This window comes from Nyctereutes procyonoides, unplaced genomic scaffold (genome assembly GCF_905146905.1).
Source record: "Nyctereutes procyonoides isolate TBG_1078 unplaced genomic scaffold, NYPRO_anot_genome, whole genome shotgun sequence".
Taxonomy (NCBI): domain Eukaryota; kingdom Metazoa; phylum Chordata; class Mammalia; order Carnivora; family Canidae; genus Nyctereutes; species Nyctereutes procyonoides.
The window spans coordinates 38,301,006-38,325,409 of record NW_026575133.1 but is presented as its reverse complement, the minus strand read 5'-3'; the positions used below and the strand labels follow the sequence as shown (position 1 = coordinate 38,325,409).

The window sequence follows — 24,404 nt, the reverse complement described above, 5'->3', positions numbered from 1 at the left end:
AATTACCCTCATGCCTTGTTAAAGGGTTTTTTCCCCTTTTATCATCGATCAGCATTTTCTACAAGGAACACGAGAAGGGTAGTATCTGCACCATTTGCATATCAAAATCAAGCTTGCTGTCTTTACTGCACCCAGCGAGGTCCCTACCTCAGACCTCGTAGGGCTGCGCGTCCCACTTCAGAGGAGGCGTCATTGGTTAGTGGTCCTAGCTTTAATTCCTCAAGTGCCAAGCTGGGGTGAGATGAAAGGTTGGGTTCTTTCAAAAACAGGAAACTCAGTGTTGTTTCCCTCTCGGGAGAAACTCGAAGCCGCATGCTCGCGCATGTTTGCATTCCACCTGTTTCTGAAGCATCACGTTGAAGGGCTTTTTTGGACTGGGAAATGCATTTTGTAAGGACTGCAAGAATCTTAGGGGCTTGCACTACAAGAATCACCGAGTTTATATATCCTGGTTCTTTTTTTTAGATCTAGTTCCTCTGAAGTGTCGGCGCCCAACTCAAGCGAGAAAACAGATTCCCTGGCCCATGCTGAGCCAGAGATAAATGTGTTCCCTTGCCGCGTTCAAATCCAAAGAGCAGACACTTGGTACATTTCTATAATAATTTTAAATAAAATATCCTGGTTATTGTATGTTAAAACATGCCTATTAAAAGAGCCCACGCTGGGGCTTAGTCACTATCTGATTAGCCTCATTTTAGAGCCCATAAGCAATAAATGCTCAATTACACTCCTGTTATTGTATTTTAATTTGTTAAGAATTGGCATTAAAGAAGAAAGTTATAGCAAGTTGATATTTTTGAAAGAGTAACTATGTGAGCATGAATTCATTACGAACAAGCCTTAACTTTGATGTCGGAGCTTAGCTTGGCCTGTGTTTGGTGGGTATTAATGGAAGTAAATTCAAGATGTTTAAAAACAACCTTTTTTGTGTTTAAGTGACCTTGACCCTCAGCCCTCCACTGACCAAGGATCCCTTCCTTTGTCCTTTGTGCTTCTCGTTCACCATCCTCCACACCCCCGAGCTCAGTCATGAGGTTCCCTGTATCTTTTCCAGTCCGTCTTAGCCTTCAACCTAATTTAATGGTAACAACTTGCTGTGTCTTTCAGCCACGTCCTTTCAAACCCATAGCTCTTTCACAGTTGATTGTATTTTGAGGAGTTTCCCAAGCATCTTGACTGTGGAGGCTTGGGTCTGTCGAGATGACTGAGGCAAAGTCCAGCCAGCCTGTCCTGCAGGATCAGGGTGCATCGGGGCCTCTGCTCCCGGCTGCGACGGCTGACAGCAGATTCGTGGAGGCCATTCCATCCTCTGGATGGTGTAGCCACTGCTGACGGAGGCCCAGCCTCCCCACTCCCAGTGAAGAGCTGGTCTGTATCTGCCCCACTTTGGTGCAGCTGCGGCTCCTTTCTCCCGTGGTCTTCAGTCTCACATTCCTCCTGGCTCCAGCCCCGTGTGGCCTTTTGAGCATTTGTTCTCTGCTAAGAATTGACCATTTGAGTTCTATCCTTAGGAAGTCACTAGAGACCCTGTAGCATCTTCTCCTCCTGGGCTGGTGCTTTTTAAACCTTCTCGAGTTGCACGTTTCTCCGTCAGAACGTGTCTCCCAGCGTGGCCATGCCCTCGCATTCTGGTCCCTCTTCCAGCCCTTCCTCCTCTGCTGAGAATTTCTGCATCCTCTTTCCTGGTCCAGGTTGGCTCCCGTATGGCCCTCCACCTGGCACGTGCTTATGTTACGGGGTGAGGTCTCTGCTTTCGACACTCAGGGCTGGCCCTCCGTGGTGCAGACGGCGGAGAGAAGACACCTCTTCTTGCACTCTCTGTGCTGAGGCCCCACATTTGGGTTCCTTTCCTGGGTTGGAATCTTGTGCTTCTGCTTCCTTTTCTGTGTGATTGGCTTCTGTCAGCGGTCGTCCTGCTGTTTGATGAGCCCACAATTGCTTCTCAACCCCTCCAACCCGGTAGAATGTGAACATCATCCCGCAATTAAACCATCTGTGGCCTGCTTCCCAGAAGCCACTGGGATCCTCGTCTCAGCCTCCCCGCCTCTGTCTGGGCTCCCCCTCGGGCTTCCATGACACGCTCTGGCAGACTTTCCTCATCTCACAGACTGGCTGGGGCCTCTGTCCCTCACACTCTGCTTCTAGAACTTACCTGGTTCTCTCTGCATCACTGGACTGTTGGCTAGCAGTCACCAGCAAACACCTCCCTTTTCCAACCTCCCCGGGTCCCTTGCAGCTCACACGCTGGTTCGTTGGGCAGCTCTAGAATTACGTGGCCTAAGAACTAAGTGGCTTATGCTCACTACGCATTTTTCGGCTTTTCCCTTCTATGTTGTAAAAGGAATCTGTCAAGGTTCTGCCGAGGAAGGACTGTTTATTCCATTTCACATTTACTCTTAAAACGCTGAAGACGCTATTTATCCAAGAGTTTGAGAATACGTCCTTTCTTGATGTGCGAGGTTGATTTCATGTCTGTGGAGACAAGGGACACTTTGCCCAGAAATTGCATTTGGAGGCCCGGTAATTCCTAATTCAGCAGTAGGCCCCTCCCCCTGGCTTCTGTTCTCCCGCTCAGCATCCAACTCTTAGATGAAATTTTACTCCACATGGAAACGTCAGGTGACCTCCACACAGACCATCACTGTCAGCCTAGGCTGCGGTTCCCTGTCACCTGCTAGTCATTTACCGCCGAACGAGGGGAACAGCAAGACACTTTTTCCGGGTTCAGTAAACCACTCAGAGAAACACAATGCTTGAGAACCAAGCACTCAAATTCTTCTTTTTCAGCATCCAGCTACTACACATCCTTCCATGAGCTCCGTGGTCGCTCAACACCACACCGCCAACCCCTTGGGCACTTCCTGGTCCTTAGTGAAATGCTTGACCTTATAGTTAGTTTCCACCTGAGCTCCCACCAGACAGCTTCATTCTCCTCTAGGTGCCTGGTGGTGTTGCCGTCTGCTGAGACAGAGCAGTCGTTACAAAACGGTTTCCTACTGCCTGGAATTTTACCTGAAACTTGGAGGAAGAGCCTGGGCTCCTAATGTGCTATGTAATAAGCAGCAGTTTAAAAAATACGATTTCATACTGACACTTATTTTCTCCAGCTGGTTTCTCATCCCCCCGATGGAGGCATTCTCTGCGTCTCCTTGCATTTCCAGGGTCTGGGTTAGTTCAGGACACGGAGGCTGTGGTTTCAGTGTAATGATGATGCCACCATACTAGACAGATCAAAACCTCGTTATTTTTAAAGTGCTCGCCACAGTGGAAAGGTCATGGGATTACAACTCGTGGCGTCTGATAGAACCTTGTGTCCTAGATTGTATGAGGTCTCCTTTTTAATCTCTCTTGGATGTTTAACATTTTGAACAGGACTACATGCAGAATGTTCATGGTAAAGAGATTGATCTTCTGAGAACCACTGTGAAAGTCCCAGGGAAGAGGCCACCCCGAGCCACGTCAGCCTGCGCGCCCATCTCCAGCCCTAAAACCAACGGCCTGTCCAAGGACATGAGCAGTTTACACATCTCACCAAATTCAGGTAAGCTCACGGCAGACGCGCGCAAGAATCCAGTGTGACAGCAGCGGTAGATGCCACTGGTCACCGCAGGATAGTGCGGAGCCTTGGAGGTGAAGTGAGGTTTGAGCCATTAACATTGTACGTTCAGGTTTAGAAATGGTGTCTCTTCTGTGGGTGGTCATTTCCCCCCTACGCCTGTGGTTCCGTGACCACCAGCCAGCGCGTGGCGCCATTTTGAGTCACGATTGCACAAACCAAACCACGAGGTCTTCCCAGAGGTGTGTAGTTGGAAGGAAGGAGAGTCTGACATGTGATTGAGGATTTAAGAGCCTACTAAAACTACGTAAATGAATTGTGAAAGTGTCAAGGATTAACACGTATTTGTAGTGACCAAGTGTTTAAAACCGGAAGAGCTATTTGGAGCAAGATTTAAACGAAACCAGTGGACTTAAACTTTAAATTCTCTTGGTTTTATGTTGTACACAACTTTAATTTTCTTTACTCTGTTTTGAAAAGGGAATTTGCTCTTTAATTCAGGAATTCAGGATCAGAGAAAATGCTTTCTCAAACCTAGATGTGTTTAGAAATCCCTGGCATTTGTGTGCAATTGCAGGCCACTCAAAATGTCATGGTTCATTTTTGTGAAGGAGTCTTTGCAAATGGTTGCCCTCTGGCTTTGACCGTCCAGTGATTACTTATCAGAGAACAGGCCTGAGTCCCCCTTCTAACACCCTTCAACACACGGATTTGTTTTCTCCAGCAGAAAGTCCCTTTCTTCTCTCTGACCTACATCCAGTCTTCACAAAATAAATTACTGTCCTGTGGTACCTTCTGGCATATGTCTTTGCTTCTTAAACATGCTGCATTTTTCCCTTCTGAGATCTCAGGTGCTTTTAAAGGGGGATGGTGCCGACCCCACAGTCCTGTGGCATACGCGGCACTGGTTGGTGAAAGCAGGGTAGTAGAAAGGGGCCAGAACTGGGGTCCGTTGGGGTCTACTTCATGATTCCAAGTGGCGTTGGACAGCCAACTTGGCCAAGCTTTACTGCCATATTACGTGCATCTTGCCTGGCCTGCGTATGTGACAGAGATGTGATGACAGGTAAGATAACACATAAAAAAGTTTTTGGAAACTCATAAAGTACGATGCAAACATGAGCTGTTGTTAAAAATCAAAAGAAGACTGGGCTTTCTGCTACAGGAGGTATCAGTTCATTCCTGAATGGTGATAAGGGCTCTGAGGACCTGCTGACCTTCCTTCTAAGACATACATGAAATCTCCCTTTTCAGGATGGTGTGCTAACTCTGGGATAAGAGAGCAAAGGAGTGTCCAAGGCCGGGGGCGGGGACGGGGGGAGGGTTGGGGGTGAAGTTCTGTATTGAATGAAAAGCTAATGTCTCCATTACTTTGTATTTATTAATTTATTCAAGAAGTATCTGTTGAGCACCTGTTCTGTGCCAGGAGCTGTGTATGCTGTGGAATGGAGTCCCTCATCTCCAGAACCTACACACAAGGGAGACACCTTAAAACTAACTTATTTTCCACTTTCCCTTCTAACCCACCATGTCAAATCCATCCATTTATTTATTTATTCAAGTCAACAAACATTTGTGGCATTTCTGATGTATGCCAGGCATGGTCCTGGGCTCTGGGGACACACAAGATGAAGACATCATCTCTACTCTCGAGAATCTCACCCTCTGGTGGGGAGGAAAGACAGCAGACAAGTAAATGCAGTGCCCTGCAGCAGGCTACGGTAGGGAAGTGCACAGGGGACCTGAAGGCCCAGGGGCCGGGTCATGTGTCCGCTCTACCCTAGGAGGTGGGGCAGGCTCAGGGCTCGGGCGGTGCCTGTGCTGGGTGTAAAAAAGGACGGGAATTTGCCCTGTACTAGGATGAGGGAAGAAGCGTCTCAGGGATATGAGGACGTTTTGGACATGTTATGTTTGCCGTTTGGGTTTTTTAATCTTGGCTGCTGAGCTACTCCTTGTTTTCCTAAGGAAAATGTAACATTTGGTAAAAAGAAAATAGAAGATGCTGTGTAACCTCATCCTGTGCATGGGACAGCTTATGTCCTGGGCCTCGGCTTAAGGAGAAGGAGCATCTCAGCACCCACTTCTTTCTCTTTAATGCCCTTGCATTGGGGGGATGGGAGAGTTGGGGAGTTGGGGCCGTGCCGGGATCCCTTTCCATGCTCACACAGCTCATGACAGTACATTCTTCCAACCATCAGCCAAGTTAATTCCTCTTAATGGGAGCCTGCTTGATTTTCCCCCTTTCAGGTCACAAGTAGGGGCGTGGAAGTGGGGGTATGACGTCCTCAGGAGCACAGTGCCAGAGACATGGCACCCTTGTCTCAGCGTGCAGGTGACGTCAGGGGCGGGTGGCCGTCCATTCCCTTGTCCGTGGATGCCCTCTCACGGGAAGAGTTCCAACACAGTGAATTTAGCTTGAAGTAAATTGATGTTGCTTTAAGTCATGGACTTTTACCTAAGAATAGGTATTATTTTAGCTATATTTCGCACTGTTTGCCAAAGAATTTCACGTGCTACTTAACCGCGCCTTTTTTTCTCAGCTCATTTCAATTCTGCTGTTTTGTTCTGGAGGCCCAAGTCGATGTAGAGATGTTTGTTTCTTTTTATGCTTTTCCTTTTTACTTGTTTTTTTTATCTCAGTTACTGGACCAGGTCACTGTTTTGTGCCTTCCCTTCTAGTAACTCTCTCATTTACATAGATGTGATACGTGCATGTTCCTAAATCCTTGGGCATAACACTTCTTACTGTCCTAGAATAAATGTCTGTAAGCAAAGCGACTCAGTCAGTGGATATAAGCACTTACAAGATTCTTGATATGCATTTGCAAATTGATTTCTAGAAAAGTTGTTATACAAATAACCTTCCATCTCTAAAGTGAATACCCATTTTACCCCCACAAACTTGCTAGCATTGCTGTTATTTTTGGAATCTGTACTAATCCGACGAGCAATAAAAATATCTCAGGCTTTGTTTACTTGAATTTCCTCAGTTAGTACTAAGACCGACCATCTCGTGCTTATTGATCACGGGTATTTCTTACATTGCAATTGTTTAGATGTATCTTCTCCCATTTTTGTACCAGGCTTGTCTTTCTTGATACATAAGAACTCTTTATATGTTAAAGATATTAACACTTTATAATGTGTTCTGCAGTTATTTCCCCACTTTATTATTTGCGTTTTAAATTTTATGGTCTTATTTACAGATGGAGGTTTGTCCCTTTTTAATACTTGATCAAAAATATATACATATAATGACATATAATGACATCATCGGTCTTTTAATTCTGTGACTAAAAAGCCTTTAATAATCCTGAAAACAGATCACAGCTCATATATACGTATTTCTGAGTCTTACAATTTTATTGTTGTTTCTTTCTTAAAAATACTTAGCCTTTAATCCACCTTTAATTTGTTTGGGTCAATTATACACAGTAGGAAATCTAATTAAATTCCTTTTTCAAATAGGTAACTAATTGTCCTTTCTCTGTTGAATTGTTTACTACGACTGTGTGTGTCACCTTTATTGTACAACTAACTCATTTAATCAAAATCACTGTGTTGCTGGGCTTGAGAATCTATTCAGTTGACCTACTGTCTCCACGTTGTGTTTCTACCATTATGAATTTACCACAATGTCTTAGATCTATGATTCACTTTATATCTGGTAATGATATTACTGTCTCATTTTATCATTGTTCTTGGCTGTTGCCACTCAGTTATTTTTTCCAGTAAACTTCGGAGTAACTTGAAATCTCCTTCCTCTGAAAAATAATCTCATTGTGACTAATTGGCATTGCTTTTAATCTATCAGTTAACTGTAGAGGAACTGATGTCTTTACTGTATTGAGTTTCTTGTCCTGGAACACAAGTCTTGCCCAATTTATTCAAACCTAATATATACCCCTCTGTAAAATTTCGGCACTTTTCTTCATTTAGATGTATCATGTTGATCCATTCTGTTAGTTTATAATTTTTGATGAAATGGGAGGCTAATCTTTTCCGGAGGGGGTAAGGGAAGAAGAGGGTTATTATCACATCTACTTTGCAAGAAATAAGAAAGCTCATAATTTTTATTTTTGTGTGTGTCCAGCCATCGTACTAAACTCTTGTTAGTGGGGATATTAATTCAGATGTTTCTCTTGATTTTCTAGTATATGATCATAATGCATCCCACATTTCAAAGATTACAGTGCCTAATTGTATATCAGTGTTGACTTTTAGCGTTGACTTTTAGCGAACCAACCAGTTTCATGATTTGGATACCTACTGCTTTGCTTCCTGTATCGTTCATGTACCATCATTACTGGGTCGGCAGTATGTTTGCTCAGCCCCAATTAGTGCTCTGGAGTTTCAGGGGCCATACAGGGTCCTCTCTTCAGGAGCCTTGCACTCTGGAGGGGGCGGAGGGGTCAGAAGATAAACAGATAAGACCATTGGAGTTGGTGATCGATGCTCAAGGGACAAAGGGGGGGGGCAACTGGCTAGAAAATCACTGGTTGAGGGGGTGGGGTTCTGTCCTTCCCAGTACTGGGAGGTGCTTCCCCAAACTCAGAATGTTGACTCCATCTCATACATTGAAATGCTGGAAGTGTGATGATCTTGATGTCAAATTTTGCCCTGTGCTTGGGGGGAAAAGGAGGAAAAACACATCGAAGTAGCTGCTTTGTGTACTGATAACTGAGCCCGGGTCTCCCTTGGGGGATCACAGGTTAAGTGGAGCAGAAGAGCCACAGGGAAGGTGGGGTGGCCCACACTCCCATCAGGCAGCTGTGTAATCGGGCAGGGTGGGCTGAGGGACGCATTCAGGAAGAGCCAGCCATTGGTGTGCCCACCTCCAATCTAATGTGGATGCTGTTGCTGAGAGAGAAGGGAGCAACTTAGGTACCATCACAGAGAGACATAAGTAAATGGTGGGGACCATGAGGGACATAACTGAGGCACACCAGTCCGCCCACGAGCCCTGCACCGTTGAACCTACCATTCAACATGGGCCACGCGTCTACCCGAAGGCTGCAAGGAGAGCCCCATGGACCCACCGGCTCTCGTTCATGGATATGCAACCAAGGCGTTTGTGGAAACCAACGGGGAAAATGAGAGGAACCAAGATAAACAAAAGGACAACTGATCCTAGAAAAAAGAGAGTGATATTTGGGGAAGGAGGAAAACTGAAGAGATTAATTATTGTGTTCATAAAGTGAAACAAACTAAAGGTCATATGAAAATCCTATGGAGGAAGAGTCCAAAAAAAAGAAAAATTTATAAAAGAAAATTTAAAAAGAAAAAAAATTTTTTTAGAAATTTAAAAATTCAGTAGATAGATTAAATGCTCTGAAGAACATGGCCCAGGGTGCTGTTGGTGACCGTACATGTGACAGAAGCAAGCCTGCTGGAGGCGATGAAGGACATGTTGGTGCCTCCCATCGGAAGAGTCCATGTCAAGTTGGAAGGGAGAGGAGGCTCCGTAAACACACAATCCCAGGATGCGTCCCAGATCGGAGGAGACCTGGGTGCTTACCTTCAGGGAGGGAACCCTTCCAGCCTGTGGGCTTCTCAGAGCAAACACCAGAGGCTAAAAGACAATGGAAGAATTCCTTTCTAAGGACAAGTCATTTTGAACCTAGATGTCAATGCGGGGCCAAACCATCAATACTGTGTGAAAGTAGAAAAAAAAATTTTTTTTAAATGACATACAAGGATACAAAAACAAATGACTTTTTGAAAAATTTGCTTAAGCATCTACTCCAGCAAAAAAGAGGAAGAATAAGACTCCAGAAGACACTTATTGAGGCCTGGTCAAATCCCCTTTCCCCATCACGTCTCTCTCTTCCAAGTCCACTCGCTCAGGATGTCCAGTATCTGCCTTCCCACCACTGTGGCTTGGAACCTACGTCACCATCCTCACCAGAAGCCACCTTTTGGAGAATCCGCCCGATGGGGACTTCAGGCATACTTCCCAGGAAGGCAGTCACGTGGCCAAAAGTATCTTCTGATGCGAGTTTTTAGCCAGGCTGGTTGGATAGAATTGTATCCACGTGCAATGGAACAGAGTCGTGTCAGGTCTGAACGTTACTCTGACGTCCAGGTAGACAACAGGAAAACAGTGATGATCCACAGTAGGGCCTTGGGAGGCAGAAACCCCACATTGCATCCCACCTTGCCCGTCCTAGGACCTCGTGCGGGTGTCCCTGTGAACATCCACTTCCTCACCGTTACGGTGGGAAGATGCACCTGCCGTGGCTCTTGGGAGCGTGGCCCAGGGCGAGTCTCCAGGACGCTGTGGGGCCCCACGGTTATCGTGGTGCTTGTCACTGGTGAACAGAAGGAAGCAGGAGCTTCAGAGCAGACAGAAATTTTGCGTAGATTTGTTTAATGCCAGGCACTGTTGTTTCTGTCGCCCGTGTGCAGCCATCGTGGGTTGGACACAATAAGCCCGTGCACCTCCTCCCCAACAGCATTCCCTCTGCGATGCTGGCAGCCGCGGGCAGAGATGCTCTGCAGGACTTCCCGGGGTGTCCGTGGGCACGGGGCTCCCGTTCCGTGCCCCCCTCCCACGCCCGTCTCTCTTCCCAAACTGCCACATTCTGTTCCGAGATGCCCGATACCTCCCTGCCCCGAAAGTGTGCCTTTGTTGGGCATTTGGCCCGGTGACGGTGTTTTTATCCCAAGCAGAGCGACGCGTGGGCCTTTGTAGCGGGAAACCTCGCCCGCGCCCCCCCCCCCCCCCCGCTCCGGGCCCCCAGCGGTTTCAAAATATTAAAGCCGCCGGGAGGGTTGAGGCTGATTTTCCAGGGGGTGGGGGGCGGGGATCTCGATGTGTTTGGAGCATTGAACCGCCGTCGACATCTAAAGTCTCAACCATGCTGTTTGCCTCCACACTTCAGTAATCAGGACATCCAGCAAACCCATAAAAAACCAAACTAATAGCATGAATATTCAGTGACCTAGAATACTAATTATTGTCATGAATATTAATGTGATCGGACTTGCTTTTTCCTCTCCTCTTTCTCTCCCGTCCTCTTTCTCCCTCTCTCCCTCTCTCTTTTTTTCCACTTAGCCGGCTCTAAAGATGGGTCATAATGAGAGCATTTAAGAGGGAGCGCGCTCTCCGCCGTGACAGGGACTGGGGTAATAAGGAGAGCTTGATTAACGCCGTGCACTTGGGGGAGAGATGAGAGGCTTCACGTGGGCCTGTTCGGGGGGGGCAATGAGACACCGACGGCTCTGTTGCTGCTCCCGGAGATTAATGAGGCCTAAGAGTGCATTAGGAACAGTGACAAAGGTTTGATCTAATGGGCTCAGCCATTTTTCCTTTGAGTGACAGACGCACAGAAGTAATTGGCTGTGCAGAATGGCAGCTCATTGGCGGTACTTAAGGATACATTATCCCCGTTGTGTGGCCCGCAGAGGCTGTTTATCAAAACTGCTCACACTGCAGACGCCGAGCCGCTAAGCTGCTGTTACAGTGGTAATAGCTATTAAAAAATAAATAAATAAATAGCGGCGACATCCAACCCGGATCCGCTGTTGTCTCCTAGAAACAAAGTTTTTCTTTGTTTAGTTTCAGATGGTCTGGACCGGGCCTGGGCCTGGGCCGGGGCGAGGCGTGGGGCTCACGTGCGTCTCCCGGGTCGTGGGCCGCGCGGCGGGGACCCCCCGGGGAGGAGGGGGCGCCTTTCTGCCTCGGTCACCCCTTCCCGTCGCGCACTTGGGACCTGGTTCGCGACGTCAAGCCTCCGGTTCGTACGTTGGGTGCCGCCGCCCGGTAGGACGCTGGCAAATGGAAGCCTGGCCGGTCGAGGATGGGTTTGCTCAGAGAGAAGCCAAAAACCCGTATCCCGTGCTCATCGGCTTCTGGGGACCGGGCTTTACCGGGGCCGTCGGGTGGCTATTTCGTAACCCATTGTTTGGGGGGGTTTGCTCGGACCCAGACGTCAGATCGTTGGCTGCATCTGAAACCAGGAGGCCCCAAAGTTACGGTTCTTTAGAGGAGTTTCAGCACCTTCAGCTTTTGTGAGAAGCGCATCCTTGCTGCCCGCTCTTTCCGCGTGGATACGTTTGTCCCACTGACGTGTAGGCAAGTGTCCATTCCGTCGCTTCCGTCATGAAACCGCGAGCTCTTTGAGGTGTAGACCGTTAACTTGTCTTTCTGCTTTCGTGACCTCACAGTTGTTTTTATCATTAAGTCATTACTGCTGAGCGTCGCCCACCAAGTGACGTGGAAGGGAAACCACTGAGGGGAAGCGCTCCTCGCTTTCCTGTGACGTAGCACCGTGTGGGCAGGACCCCTGGGGGGTAGTTCAGGCGTCAGACAGAAGCACACTCTCCAGTTTAAGGAAACCGCCTTCAGTTACTTGAACTCTAAGGGGGGGTGTTCTTTTCTGTAAGGACTGGCAAAAAAACACCTTGATCCGGATGATCTCAGCTTATTTTATTTTAAAGATTGTATTAATTTGTCAGAGAGAGAGCACGAGCAGGGGGAGAGGCAGAGGGAGAGAGAGAAGCAGGCTCCCCGCCAAGCAGGGAGCCCGATGCTGATGCAGGACTCGAACCCAGGACTCCGAGATCATGACATCATGACCTGAGCCAAAAGCAGATGCCTGACTGGCTGAGCCACCCAGGCGCCCCATTGATGATTTCCGTTAAAAACACTAGGGACCCTGCACTGTCCTTCGCCACGGGGACACATATCCCCATAAGGAAATAAAAGTTGCATTAGAAACTCTTTGCCCCCTTTCAGAAATGTGTGCCCAGTGAAGAGCAGTGCTTCAGCCGTTCTCATGATGCTTTCAGGACCACCAAGTGGTCGGCACAGGAAGAGCCAGAGCAGAGACAGGCCCTGAGAAGGACCTCAGCCCTCAGGAGGGCGGCTGAGTGCTGGCCTGAGGCTCGAGAAAGCCCTTGTGTGCTAGAGTCAAGCCCACGATTGGCCTCCTTGCTGCATTCCCATCCCCACGCTGGCAGAGAATTTTCAGAGTAGCCCTGGCATTTGCGTGTCCGAACCTTGTGGCCCAGTGTTTGGTAGTTACTGTTTGTATAGGGAACACTTGTCTTTCTGGAATATTCCTGGTGAGTGGTGAAAGCCAGGCCCATCCTGACCACAGTCAAGCAGCCCACATCCACACCACGACTATAGTTTCTCTGTAAGAGTTGACCTCATGGGCCCAGAACAGAGAGAAAGAAGTGAGCGCTTCTTAGCATAGGCCCCCATGAGCACGGCAGTCTCCTCCCTGAAGGGATAGTAAATGTGCTGGCAGCCAGAGAAACCTTGCTCTCAAGATGGATTTTGGGCAAAACACCTATTGTGCGTATCATGTCGTCCATAGCAAAAGAAGAAACCACGTTGGTTGTAGTTGTTGTGAGTATAGTGAACCAAGCTCTGGACGCCTCGGGCTCTGTGTTCTACACGACGTTACTGCGTGAGCCTTGTAACCATGTTTTGTGGCTTTAAAGAAAACCCTTAGTTTTATTTTCCTTTTCGTGTAACGTACCTCGTCATCGAGCATGGCGCATAACGCTCGTCTGTGTAACCCGCACACATAGCGGGTGGTGGCCACACGAGCTCGGTGAACGCCCTGGGTGAGGAAGCGCCTCTGAGTCTGCAGTAGCAAGTGTTCCTGAAGCAGGTGGAAGTGGCCAAGATGCAGAGAGCAGGCATTGTTTTCACAGTAACTGGGAAACACAGACTCTGTCTTCGGAATAAATATTTAGACTGATCTCTAAATATAATCACTTCAGTGAGAGCCTACCTTCTGACGTGCTTACTATTTCCATCTTGAATTGTCCCAAATACCAGATTACATCCATCCTCAGGAGGCAGCAGCGGCAGCCCGGCAGCGGGGTGTGAGCCGGCCCACGGGTTCCCCGGCTCGCCATCCTTTCCTCGCCATCTGGTTACACCATTCATCCACCGCTGGCACCATGTCCCAAGCTCATGATTTCATTTCCTTATTTCCTTTTATAAATGGTGCTTCTGACAAATTGGGCAGAACTGGTCGTAACACGTTGGGTATTTTGGAAGACCTGGAGTGGTAGGAGTGTCATCACATCATCCCAGCGCCAGCCTACTGGTCGGTGCAGTAGGTGCTCAGGAAACCTTCGAGAGCGTGCATCATCACCATGACTGCCACAATGCAGACGTGCACAGGGGGCACACGAGGAGACCTCATCACGAGAAAAACATAAGGGAGACAGACCTTGGAGATTTTAAAGGCCAACAAAATTAGCAGTATCACCATCTTAAGCTTTTATTAAAAAACAAACTGTAGAGAAAAGGAAAACTCACCCTTGGTGAAGTTAATAACAGCTAATACCCACAAAGGTTTTGCGGTTTACAAAGCGCTTTACGCAATTTGATGTTTGTATCAATCAGCCACATGGGCCGTATTATTGTCATCATCATTAGTGTTCCATCCGTTTTACAAAGCATGAACTGAATTGTTTTCAAGATGCCCGGTTCCATCTTCTTTCGGCCAATGGCCTGAGAAAAATCAGCAACCAACATCACAAGTCAGAAAGATGCTGATGCTGTTTGACTCGGGAATGACGCTCCTGAGATTTTTATCCTAAGGCAATGTCTAAATAGAAGATGTCCTCTGCAGTGTTGTTTACACTGATGAGGAATTGGAAACGAAACTATCCAAAAGTAAGAAAATAGCAGCATAAAATATGGTCTGCATTAAATCAGTGAGATGTTGTGCATGTAAAATGATCATGAAGATTATGGAATAAGTGTGAACATGGTTAGGAAATCATAAGAAAGACGTGTAATATAAAAATCACGTCATTTCTGTGGCCATCGCTAAGAAAAATTGACGCTCACGTCCAACAACGAGTTGATCTGTTACTTGAGATTTTCGGAAGATTCCTAATTTACGTCCTTCATGCAAGGTAAGTTTTAAAGACATTTGTACCACAAAAAAAAAAAAAAAAAAAAAAAAGATTCATTGTTCCCCCCCACCCCCACCCTTGGCATCATAATCAGAACAGGGAGAAATCTGAACAAAGTGATCTATTTCTGCATTTTAGGAAATAAGAAGAAACTGGTTCTGGGACTGTAGTTCTGAGCATGGCCACGCTGTTGTGTGTAGTAGCGACCGCATCCTCTGTTAGCGCCGGGTCTGGACTCCATACGTCCTCTCTCTTCCCTGGTAAGCACGTGTGGAAGACCTGTCACAACAAAGGGATCCGTCGCCGTCTGAGAAGCCTGCGATCCCTGCCTCCATAGCGGGTGTGCTGAAAGCACTCGATAACGAAACAAGTGTCATTTTACCCCAGCGCAGAATCCCGGACGCCTACATCTTTAAGATACCGAATGTGTCCTTGGAAAAAATCCTCTTAGCCTGAAGTCCTGGTTGCCAAAAAGGAGGGCAGATTTCCAATGCAAATAGTGCGGCGAACGGCCCTGCTCATGGGCACTTAAATCATCCCTATCTCACTTTTTATGGTAGTGTTGTGAATTATATTCTTTTTGGGTTTATAATTAGAGGACGAACAGATGGCGAAGGCCTATTTTGAAGTGGTGTGGCCGTTAGAGTAGCCTCCGTCGCCCCGCTCTGATTCCAGCAGACTGGCCTCCCTTTGCGTGCTCAGCGGGGGGCTGTGCTCCGGGAGGTTGTGAGGCCGCCTCGCACCCCAAACTTCTCTAACATCGGAGGCCCCCGGAGGAATGAGGATCAACCCCCAAGAGCCGTCTCCGTGGGTTTCTAAGGGGGGAGGCCTCCCCTGGAGTTTCCCCCTGGGAGAAGGGGGAGCTCCTACCAACCCTGTGTGGGAATTACGATTTGTTTTTTAAAAAAGGTGTAAGATTGCTCAACGGAAACCAACGTCTGTGCTGTCCTCGTAAACCCTCTGGGTTGCGCCCGCCTCGCGCGAGTCACAGGAAACTTCGGTCTGTCACCCATTGCCAAGCGCTGCTGCTCCATTTTAAGCTACTTAACCAGTCGTCCAAATGCCAACTATTCCTTTTCTACTCCGAGTCTGAGAAGGCCGAGCTCTGTTTGTGATGATGAACCAAAACGGAGCGGGCAGCGAGCGAAATTTCGTATTTTAAAAGAAAGGATTGTTGACGAATCTTTACTTGAATGCTTTGAAAAGCCTTATTTCAGAGTATGTTTTTAAAAACCGGAGCAAGCTATTTTTTATGTAATAAGCCTATAGCTTAAAAGCGGGAACTCGGTCTTTGATGTCATTTGGTGGATGAAAACATTCGCGTTCAATAGAAAACCAGCATCTTTTTCATGCTCGTTTGAGATCAGTTCAGGCAACATACTGATATTCATTCGGATATAAATGCCATAGTCACTTTGAAATGCAAATTGTTTTAAGAAAAATAGCATATGGTGGAGGTAAGTACCTTTTCAAATCAACTCTTACACTTTAGGGGCATAAGTAAAGCTAAAATTATTCCTTGGGAAGAATCTGGCGCTTTTGACACATGGAAGCTGGCGCTAATCAGGGCGGCCGTAAGCACACACATATCCATATCAAGGAGATGGCGCTGGGACTCCGTGGATTAGCATGGTAATGCCGCTGCCCCCCGCTAATCAAGGCCGGCAGCCAGCTGATCCGGAGTCGGGGTATTTGAGGAAACACTCTTTCTGAGTTCAGAACAGGCCAGGTAGTCCCCCATGTGTTTCCTGGTAATGCAGATACTATCTGGGGAAGAGATTCGGAGACAGATCACAAATAGGTCTATTCCTGCCCCCCACCCCACCCCCCATGGAAGCTGCAACTCAAGGCGGGGAGGGCTGGGTCCCTCTTTGGGACTTAATGCTGGTGCACCTGTGCCCTTGCCCCACTCACCTCCGTCTCTCCTACTTGCTGAACTGGGCCTCTGTACTCACGAGCTATTCACATGGCCCCCTTTTTAGCTTTTTTGGTGGGTGGGTGGGTGGGATAAGTTGTATACAGGTGGCCAGTACTCGGGTCAGGAAGCAGCAGGTGGCCACCAGACCAGAAGGCCCCGTGGCACCCCCTGCCCCCGTCCCTGCTGCCCGCACACACACACACACGCATGCACACGCACGTGCACAGCCCCCCCCCCATGAGGGTGCTCACCATCAGATTTCTCACTCCTGTTGGGTGGGCTCACAGCGGGTGGTGCCTGGCTTGGTCTTTCTGCACACCCGGTCTGTGAAGTCCCTCCTGTTGTGGCCACGTTGGCATTTACCCGTCCTTCCTGGTGTGTGGGATTCCACCGTGAGGACGTCCCACGGGGCACCCGTGGTCGACAGACATCCAGCCGTTTCTGGTCTGGGGCCGCAGCAAGGAACGCCTCTGTGAGCATCCTGGCCCGGGCTTTCTGGCGCTGGTGTTTAGGCACGTCTGTGTGACTTCCGACTGGACTGAGGTGAAGGAGAAACAGGAAACTAGAGAGAGAGAGAGAGAGAGACTCCTGTTGGACCGTTGAGTGAACAGTCAGGAGAGTCGGTCAGAAGAGGGTTTGGGTTGTCCTGGGACGGCATGAGACTCCTCTTTCCATACTGTTCTGGAGGGAAGGGCCTCTGTGTCCAAAATCTGAAAGAAATCTGTGGTGTTCCGTGAAGTCTGTCCTGAACCTTCCAGGGGTTGTTCTCTCCTGCCCCTCGTACCTTCTCACGGCTCTTGTGTCCTCAGCCTTGTGTTTTGGCCACATGTGGGCTTGTCCGAAACCTTCTGCACCACAGGGTAGCTCCCCGCAGGGCACGGACTCTGGTTTCCATCCCTGTGCCCAGGGGTTCAGTGTGGAGAGACCGGGTGGCCCAGGAGGTCAGAGTTAGAGGAGGCGGCCAGCACCTGCTAGCAAGCTAACGGGGCCAGCCTGCTGGGGTCCTAGATGGTGGGAGTCCTGGTTTCAGAGCTCATGGGAGGGTATCACAGCTGTAGTACAGTGGCCAGAGTGTCACCCTTGTCATGCACCTGTTCCCGCAAGGGCCAGGGAACACCAGTGCACAGTGGGTTGCATCACAGAGAAGGAACCCGAGTTTAGGGAACCTCAGTCTTCTCTGATGGAACGCACACAAGCCTGCCTGACCAGCGCCACGGAAGGCGACCGTAAACAGATCTGCCCTCCTGTGGAGGAAGAGCTTTCTCTCTATCACCCAAGCCTATTTACCATACAGACATCCCTAAAAAGGCCATCCAGAACAAAAGGGTGCCGGTGGCGTTGCTTGGGCCACACGACATGAAGAAACACAAGATCCGAGGAGCAGCCTAGATGCAATCGGATGCAGTGGGGATTGCGATAGGGGCACAGGGAGTGGGAGGTGGGGAGGAGGAGGAGGAAGGGCAGGAAAGAACAGAAGGTTCCCCTCCTCCCCACCCTCCTGGGGGGTTGCGGCTCTGGTCCTCAGGCCCCACAGTGGGTGGGGGGTGCAGGTCGAGGGGTGTCCCATCAGCTTCCCTCCTGTCTGTTGACCCCGGCGTAGAGCTTAATGAGGTGGGATCAAGTCTTAGACTTTCCTCCTCATCCCCGAGAGAGAGGACCTTCGATCCAGCTTTTGGAATCTCTTCTCTAGGACACGGGCATGCCTACAAAGAAAGTGGTTTCCAGCCGTGTGCTGCGTTCTCCCCCAGGCTGCTAGACCTCCGTGTGCTATCTTGTTTCTCAGCCACACGAATGAAATTCCGCAGGACGCACATGTGTTCAGGTGGGCACCTGCCGGAGCCCTTCACCCCGGCTGTCCGGGCACGGCCCCCGGTGTTCAACACCCCCGGCCACCCCCTCGACCCCCCACCACCCTGTATCTCAGCTGGTCTTGGCCTTCTGATCCCTGGCAGCCAGAAAGCCAGATCAAGTCATGGGCTTCTTTCCCAGACAAGAACCCCAGATCTACAGCCTTAACTAATAACTTGTTAATGTGAAATGAATTGCCGTTCATTGGCAGACACGGCCCTAGAGTACCTGGAGAGAAAATAAAGTGACTTTAAGGTTAGCCTCTTCCTTACCTGCTTCAGAGGTATTTGCAGAAGCAGTGAGGGGCGCCTGGGTTGCTCAGTCGGTGAAGCGTCTGCATTCGACTCAGGTCATGATCGCAGGGTCCTGGGATCGAGTCCCGCGTGGGGCTCCCAGCTCAGTAAGGAGTCTGCTTTTCCCTCTCCCTCTGCTCTTCCCCCTGCTCATTCTCTCTCTTTCAAAAAAATAAATAAAATCTTTAAAAAAGAAAAAAAGCAGTGAGAACAACGCCGTGTGGTAACACGTAGGCCAAATGCTGCCGAACGCGTACGTATACAATCTACGAAGCAGGGGCCTTGCCTGACCGGTGACAGTGACATCTATTCAGGAACAGAAATGCAGTTATGCATTAGCCTTGTTGGGCGCCGTGTGTGTGTTGAAAAATAAGCATCCGAAATTGACATAAAATACCGTATTTAGATTTTAAATCTATATCATTATTTAAGATATTCGGGAAACATTTGGGGGTCTGTTGGTTTCTTTGACTAATGGATTCACTCAGAGCAAGTAGAAATGCCCCCGAGTGTGACCACTGGGCCGGGACGGCTCTCACTCGGAGCGAGATGCTCCACGGGCCACCGCCCGCCAGTGAGACTGCTTTCACGGGGCCGTGGCCGCATCCGTGGACCACTGGTTTGCCTCAGAGCTAAAGCCTGTGTCTTCGTGTGTTTACATTTGAAGGCAAGTGCCTATTTGTGTGGATCCTGGAGCTATCTGCTTTAGGGCAAAAACAGGATTTTTTGCCCTTCATAACTTTATTTTGTTACGCTGCAGTTAGTGGATCTCTTACTGATATTTAGGAGAGTCATAACTGACGTTAAAATAGAATACATACTAAAGCGAGATTTGTTCTCCTGCGAGAAAATCAGATACGTTTTACTTCTGAAACGAAATTCTTCTTATGCATATTTTTGAAAGATTTTGTAACCCGCAGTTAGCAAAGGTCAGGCCCCGGGCAGACAGGCGGGCCTGTGCCCTGGCTGCCGCACCGCCGATGCAGAGCATGCAGACACATGCCCGCTGCTGCCAGATATTCTTATTTTTCAAATGATGCCAGAAACCACAGATTTTTAGGAAGACATCTCCCAAATTCTACCTTAAAAGAGAGACCATTGACTACTAAGCAGAAAGGCATCTCTGAGCGCAACCCAGACCCCAGGCCGCAAGTCTATGGATCTGTTTTAAAATTTTACTTTTGCGACCGTGTGTCCATACACACACATTCACGTGGCCAGAGCTCAGTCATGTAGTTTATCGTGAGTCCACGGGTGGGGGTTGAGCGTGGTTGGGATGAGGAGAGCCTCACACGCTGGACAGCCCTCAGGCTCGGCTCTCCGAAGAAGCCCTCACCGCTGTTTTGGGTCTTGCACTAGTTCCACATCCGACACCAGGAGCACACAGTCCGGCCAGGAGGTTCTTCACGCCACACGGCCCAGCTGGGGGATCCCCTCAGGAGCCAAACCCCAGACCTGCTCCCCCAGCAGCTTTATATATTGAACTTGTGCTTAAAATTTCCTTTGACCCAGAGCTAGAAGTTTAAGAACCAGGGGACCAGCTGCAGACCCATGACCACCACCGGCACATAGATTTGCTTCAGTGTGAACGTTTCAGGGAACCTACTCTCTTTCCACAGTGGCTGTTTGTCCTGGAGATGGAGAGTTTGTCCACCTAAGATGAGCGCTTTGTCCAGTAACCTCCATTAGAACGTTGCACGCGCTCCAGTCCGAGTTCAGACCGACGTGGCTGTGCCGTGTGCTTGTGGGTGCCCCTGGGATTGTGCCTCACGTAGTCGGGGACAGGTGCACTTGGCAACTTCCCTCTGCCTTTTCTCAAGGAAGTGTATCAGGAGGTTTTTAGGCTGGTCGTCCTCCAGGAGCCACGCTCAAAGGGAAGCTGCACGGCGGGCTCGAGTGTCGTCCTGGTGTCATCGGCCCAAAGACAGAGACAGTGAGGGTGTCTTGGGATCTTCAGGTGCTTTTGGCCTGTGTACCTAGAGCTGGTGTAAGATGAGCTTTTGTGGACAGAGCCCACTTGATGGTGACTTGTCACAGGTGGGGTTGGGCAGCGAAAGGAGGAAATGAATGATCTCCTTGATGTTTTTGCCAAACGGCAGGTGTGCCCGCGGGCTGGCTCGGCAGTGGGGTCACAGCTTCTGTGGATCTTCTCGTTGTTCTCTCTGACCTCTTTCCATCTTTCTCTTTTCCACTACCATAAAAATATTAGCAAGGCCCCGAAGCCCTTGTGTGCTGAGAATTCATTTGATGAAAGTACAAGTGGCTTTGGGGCTCCGGAGGAGGGGAGCCTGGCCCCCAGCGTGGCTCTGAGTGTAGGCGTGTGAGATCAGGATCTGCACCGGGAAGGACGGGCCCAGGGTCAGGGGATGTGAGCCCCAGGGCGAGCAGAAGTGGCACAGAGTCCAGCGTGGGCCCCGTGGGGCAAGGGGAGGGGTCTCCCAGCCAGCCCCAGGTGACCGCTCGTGGAGGGAGTCTGGGAACGCACAACCCATTTCACACCCCTCTCATGCACCTGCTGCCCATGATGGAGCCCCACGAGAAGCCCGCGGCTGCAGCCCCAGTGGGTGCCCCCCCAGGAGAGCAGGACAGAGGAAGTATGTGGCAGGAAGACACAGGTAGGGACACAGGCTGCAGGGGGACCCACACTGCGCTTCCCGGTGGGAGCACTCATCCGCTCCCCAGATGCTGCCCTGCAGTGGTCTGAGCCCCTGTTGTAATAGGGCCCTGGTGGAGGAGAAGCCCATCCAGGAAACAGCTTTAGGATGCCCTAAACATAGAGGGTCCCCGAAGAGCCTGAGCTGTGTCCCTTACTGCCAGATGCCCGGCCGTCCTCCCAGGCCTCTGGGGGGCTCAGTGGGAATGCCAGCCAGCTCTGTCATTCAGGGCATGTGTGCTTCCAGGATTTAAGGGCCTGAGCGTACCCAAAAATCAGTCCTAGGAGGGAGATGGTTAAACTGGCTCAAGACGCTGCAGCTGTAGGCAGAGGAGCCAAGACCCGGGCTCCTGACCTGCAGTCCCGCGTGCTTCCCTCAGGCATGATTGCCGTCGGGAGTCCGGGATGGTGAAGAGCTCCAGTCATAGCTGCTGTTCCATGTTCGTAGTCCTCTCTGGTGTCTGAGCTTTGGCAGGTGCACTCAGAATTTCACGTGCATGCACATTACCTGAGCATCTTCTGGAAAAGCAGGGGTGAGGGTGAGTGGGGCCTGGGGGTCTGCATTCCTAACATGCTCTCGGGCGATGCTGCTGCCGTTGATCTGAGAACCACTCTTAGGAGGATCTGTGTCCTCCTCCTACTCTACAGTTCCCGAGGTGTCACTCTTTTGGCTTTTTTTCTGGAATCGGATAGGCCTCCCTAGGAGGAGCTTCTCGTGACATTCTAAGTATGCCCGGGTCAAGTAACAGCATAAAATCGGTAGCATTTGTTAAGATAGAAATATATTTTTTGAAGCAAAATCACTCATCTCCATTGGCCGCTTGTTTGTTGCATCGCTCACATACACATTTCAGTAGGTGAGTCTGTGACCTGCCCGTGCTCCACGGGACACGGTCAGGTGGGTTATTCGTAGCGGAGTCCTGCTCCCTACCTCTGGCGGCCCCCCAGGAACACCGCAGTGGCGTGGAAAGTGTGTATTCTCTCTTTTTTTTTTTTTTATGATAGTCATCACAGAGAGAGAGAGAGAGACAGAGACATAGGCAGAGGGGGAAGCAGGCTCCACGCACTGGGAGCCCGACATGGGACTCGATCCCGGGTCTCCAGGATCGCGCCCCGGGCCAAAGGCAGGCGCCAAACCGCTGCGCCACCCAGGGATCCCAAGTGTGTATTCTCTTAAGCGCCGCGCCCCCACCCCGCCCCAGGCCTTTGGAATCAAAATACAAATATTTTGAAGCCTCTATTTTTAAAAAGCTCCATGGATAATTCTGGTAATTGGTCAGATGCGGAAACTGCGGATCCCGTCTCTGCACGTAAAATCTCGTGCTAGGAAAGCCTTCTATTAAAACAGTTTAGAACTTAATTGGTTCCAAACTAAAATAATCAGAGGAGAGTTCAAAACCAAACAAACCTGGTATCTCTGAAGATCCGCATCCAACAAATCAGTTCACTAGCACATGGTATGACGGGCCGGGCTTCAGACGGGCGCTGGATCCATGCTTTTGAGTCTGAAATTGCCGTGAGACGAAAATCGTTCATTCCGATGTTGAGCTTCGGACCGTATCTCCGTCCGTCGCCGCCCCGTGTGGCCGCGCGTGGCTTCGGCTGTGTCTGCCCTGCTTGGCCTCCTCGGGGGTAAGGGTACACGTACCTGGGTTGAGCCTGCGTTTCTTCCGATGTCCCGTCTCACAGCTTTGATCCGCGCTGATCGTAAAGTATAGCTTCACGGTGAACGTCGTCTCGGGCACCAGGCAGCTGGCTGCCATCCGTGGTCATCGTCACTTCCGTTGGTACGTTGGCACGGCGGGGGCTCCTGTAGGGTCCGTCTCGCCAGCCTGCGGGTCCGCGGCTTCTCCCAGAAGTGGGTCTTGGTCTTCACCTCTGCCCCACCCAGAGGCGGCATTGTGTGGGCGTCTTTGTACAGGATCGTGTTGTGCGGTTAGGGCCCTTGGCAGTGCGCTTCCAGGCCCCCGGAGATCTGCTGCACCGTGTCTGTCCTCCTCCCGGATCTTCCATCTTCCACTGGGAGAGGACGCCAGCTGCTCCCGGTGCTACAACCCACCGTGTGCAAGCGCTTGGGCCTCTAGACTAAGTCGTGCTGGCTTCTGGGGTCTGCAGTCCGAGGTGGTGTTCACCTGACTTGTTTATTCCTAGGGAATGTCACTAGTGCGTCTGGGTCTCAGATGGCGAGCGGCGTCAGCCTGGGCTCCTTCAGCGGCCGGCCGGATGGCATGCAGCAGCGCTCCTACTCAGTCTCCAGTGCCGACCAGTGGAGTGAGGCTACGGTCATTGCAAACTCGGCCATCAGCAGTGGTAAGAGAGGGCGCAGCCCCATGGACCCGCGGCCCCCCACGGTCCTCAGTGTGAGCCAGGGGCCGGGTGCGGCGCCCCGAGTGCAGGCCCTGTGGGGCGGCCGCGTGAGCTGTGCGCGTGTCCCCTTTGATCCGTGCAGGAGCATTTGGTCCTTGACCGAGGTCTCACGCACACCGTCCCACGTGTTCCTGTTGGTCAGGGAGGAGCAGGTGGCCTGTCAGATTTGGGGAGTGAGGCTGCACACAGGGCAGAGTGGCTTCCCCACGGTCCCGTGACAGGAGGCGAGCAATAATGCAGAACCCACGTCGAGGTCATGCTTTCCTGTGGGACCCGGGCCACGCTTCCACCACCGCTGCACACTTCACATCGCCAGGGCTTGGGGGGGGTGTGTTTTTTCATGAAAGGAAAACACATCATTCATGCTCCTTATTTTCCCCGAATTCCTGATGTACCCTCTACATTTTGGAGAGTTCCCCTGCCACCCACCTCTTTATTTTTTTTATTTTTTATTTTTTTTTTCGGTGAGTGTGGGCAGCTTTTTGGGAGATGAGTGTGGACGTCGGGAGCTGTCTTGATGTTTGTGTGGAATCATGAATTACGGACTATCGAGGCTGCGCTGGCTTTGCAGCACCACGCTTTGCCTGTGGCATCTTGTCTATGGCCTGTTCACCGGTATTTAACGGAATTCCCACTGTTGTATGTCATCCATCAGGCAGGGTTTTAAAGTAATTTTAGCATAATTTGTTCTAATTAAAAGATTCAGCATCAGGTCTTCCCTATAGACCTACCAGCTGCTACAGCAGGACGTTTGCTTTGGGTAAACATAATCCTTATTTCTAGTTACTCGCCTCCCTCTGGCAGACCTGCCAAGTGAAGGCTCTCAGTACGGACATCTCCAGACTAAGGTGCGGAGGAGAAACAGAGTCCGAGGAGCAG

At 50.1% G+C, this 24,404-nt stretch overlaps 1 protein-coding gene across 6 annotated transcripts in view; it reads left to right on the top strand.

Moving 5' to 3' along the window:
- Positions 1 to 24,404, top strand: part of AGAP1 (ArfGAP with GTPase domain, ankyrin repeat and PH domain 1) — a 533,866-nt gene that overhangs the window by 345,734 nt on the left and 163,728 nt on the right. For 3 of the 6 annotated variants that reach the window (XM_055346219.1, XM_055346216.1, XM_055346215.1), the window contains exons 11-12: positions 3,373 to 3,541; positions 23,310 to 23,468. In XM_055346219.1, the coding sequence (XP_055202194.1) occupies positions 3,373 to 3,541; positions 23,310 to 23,468 (328 nt within the window). The remainder of the gene's footprint in view (positions 1 to 3,372; positions 3,542 to 23,309; positions 23,469 to 24,404) is intronic. The other 3 variants (XM_055346220.1, XM_055346218.1, XM_055346217.1) reach the window with 1 other exon arrangement.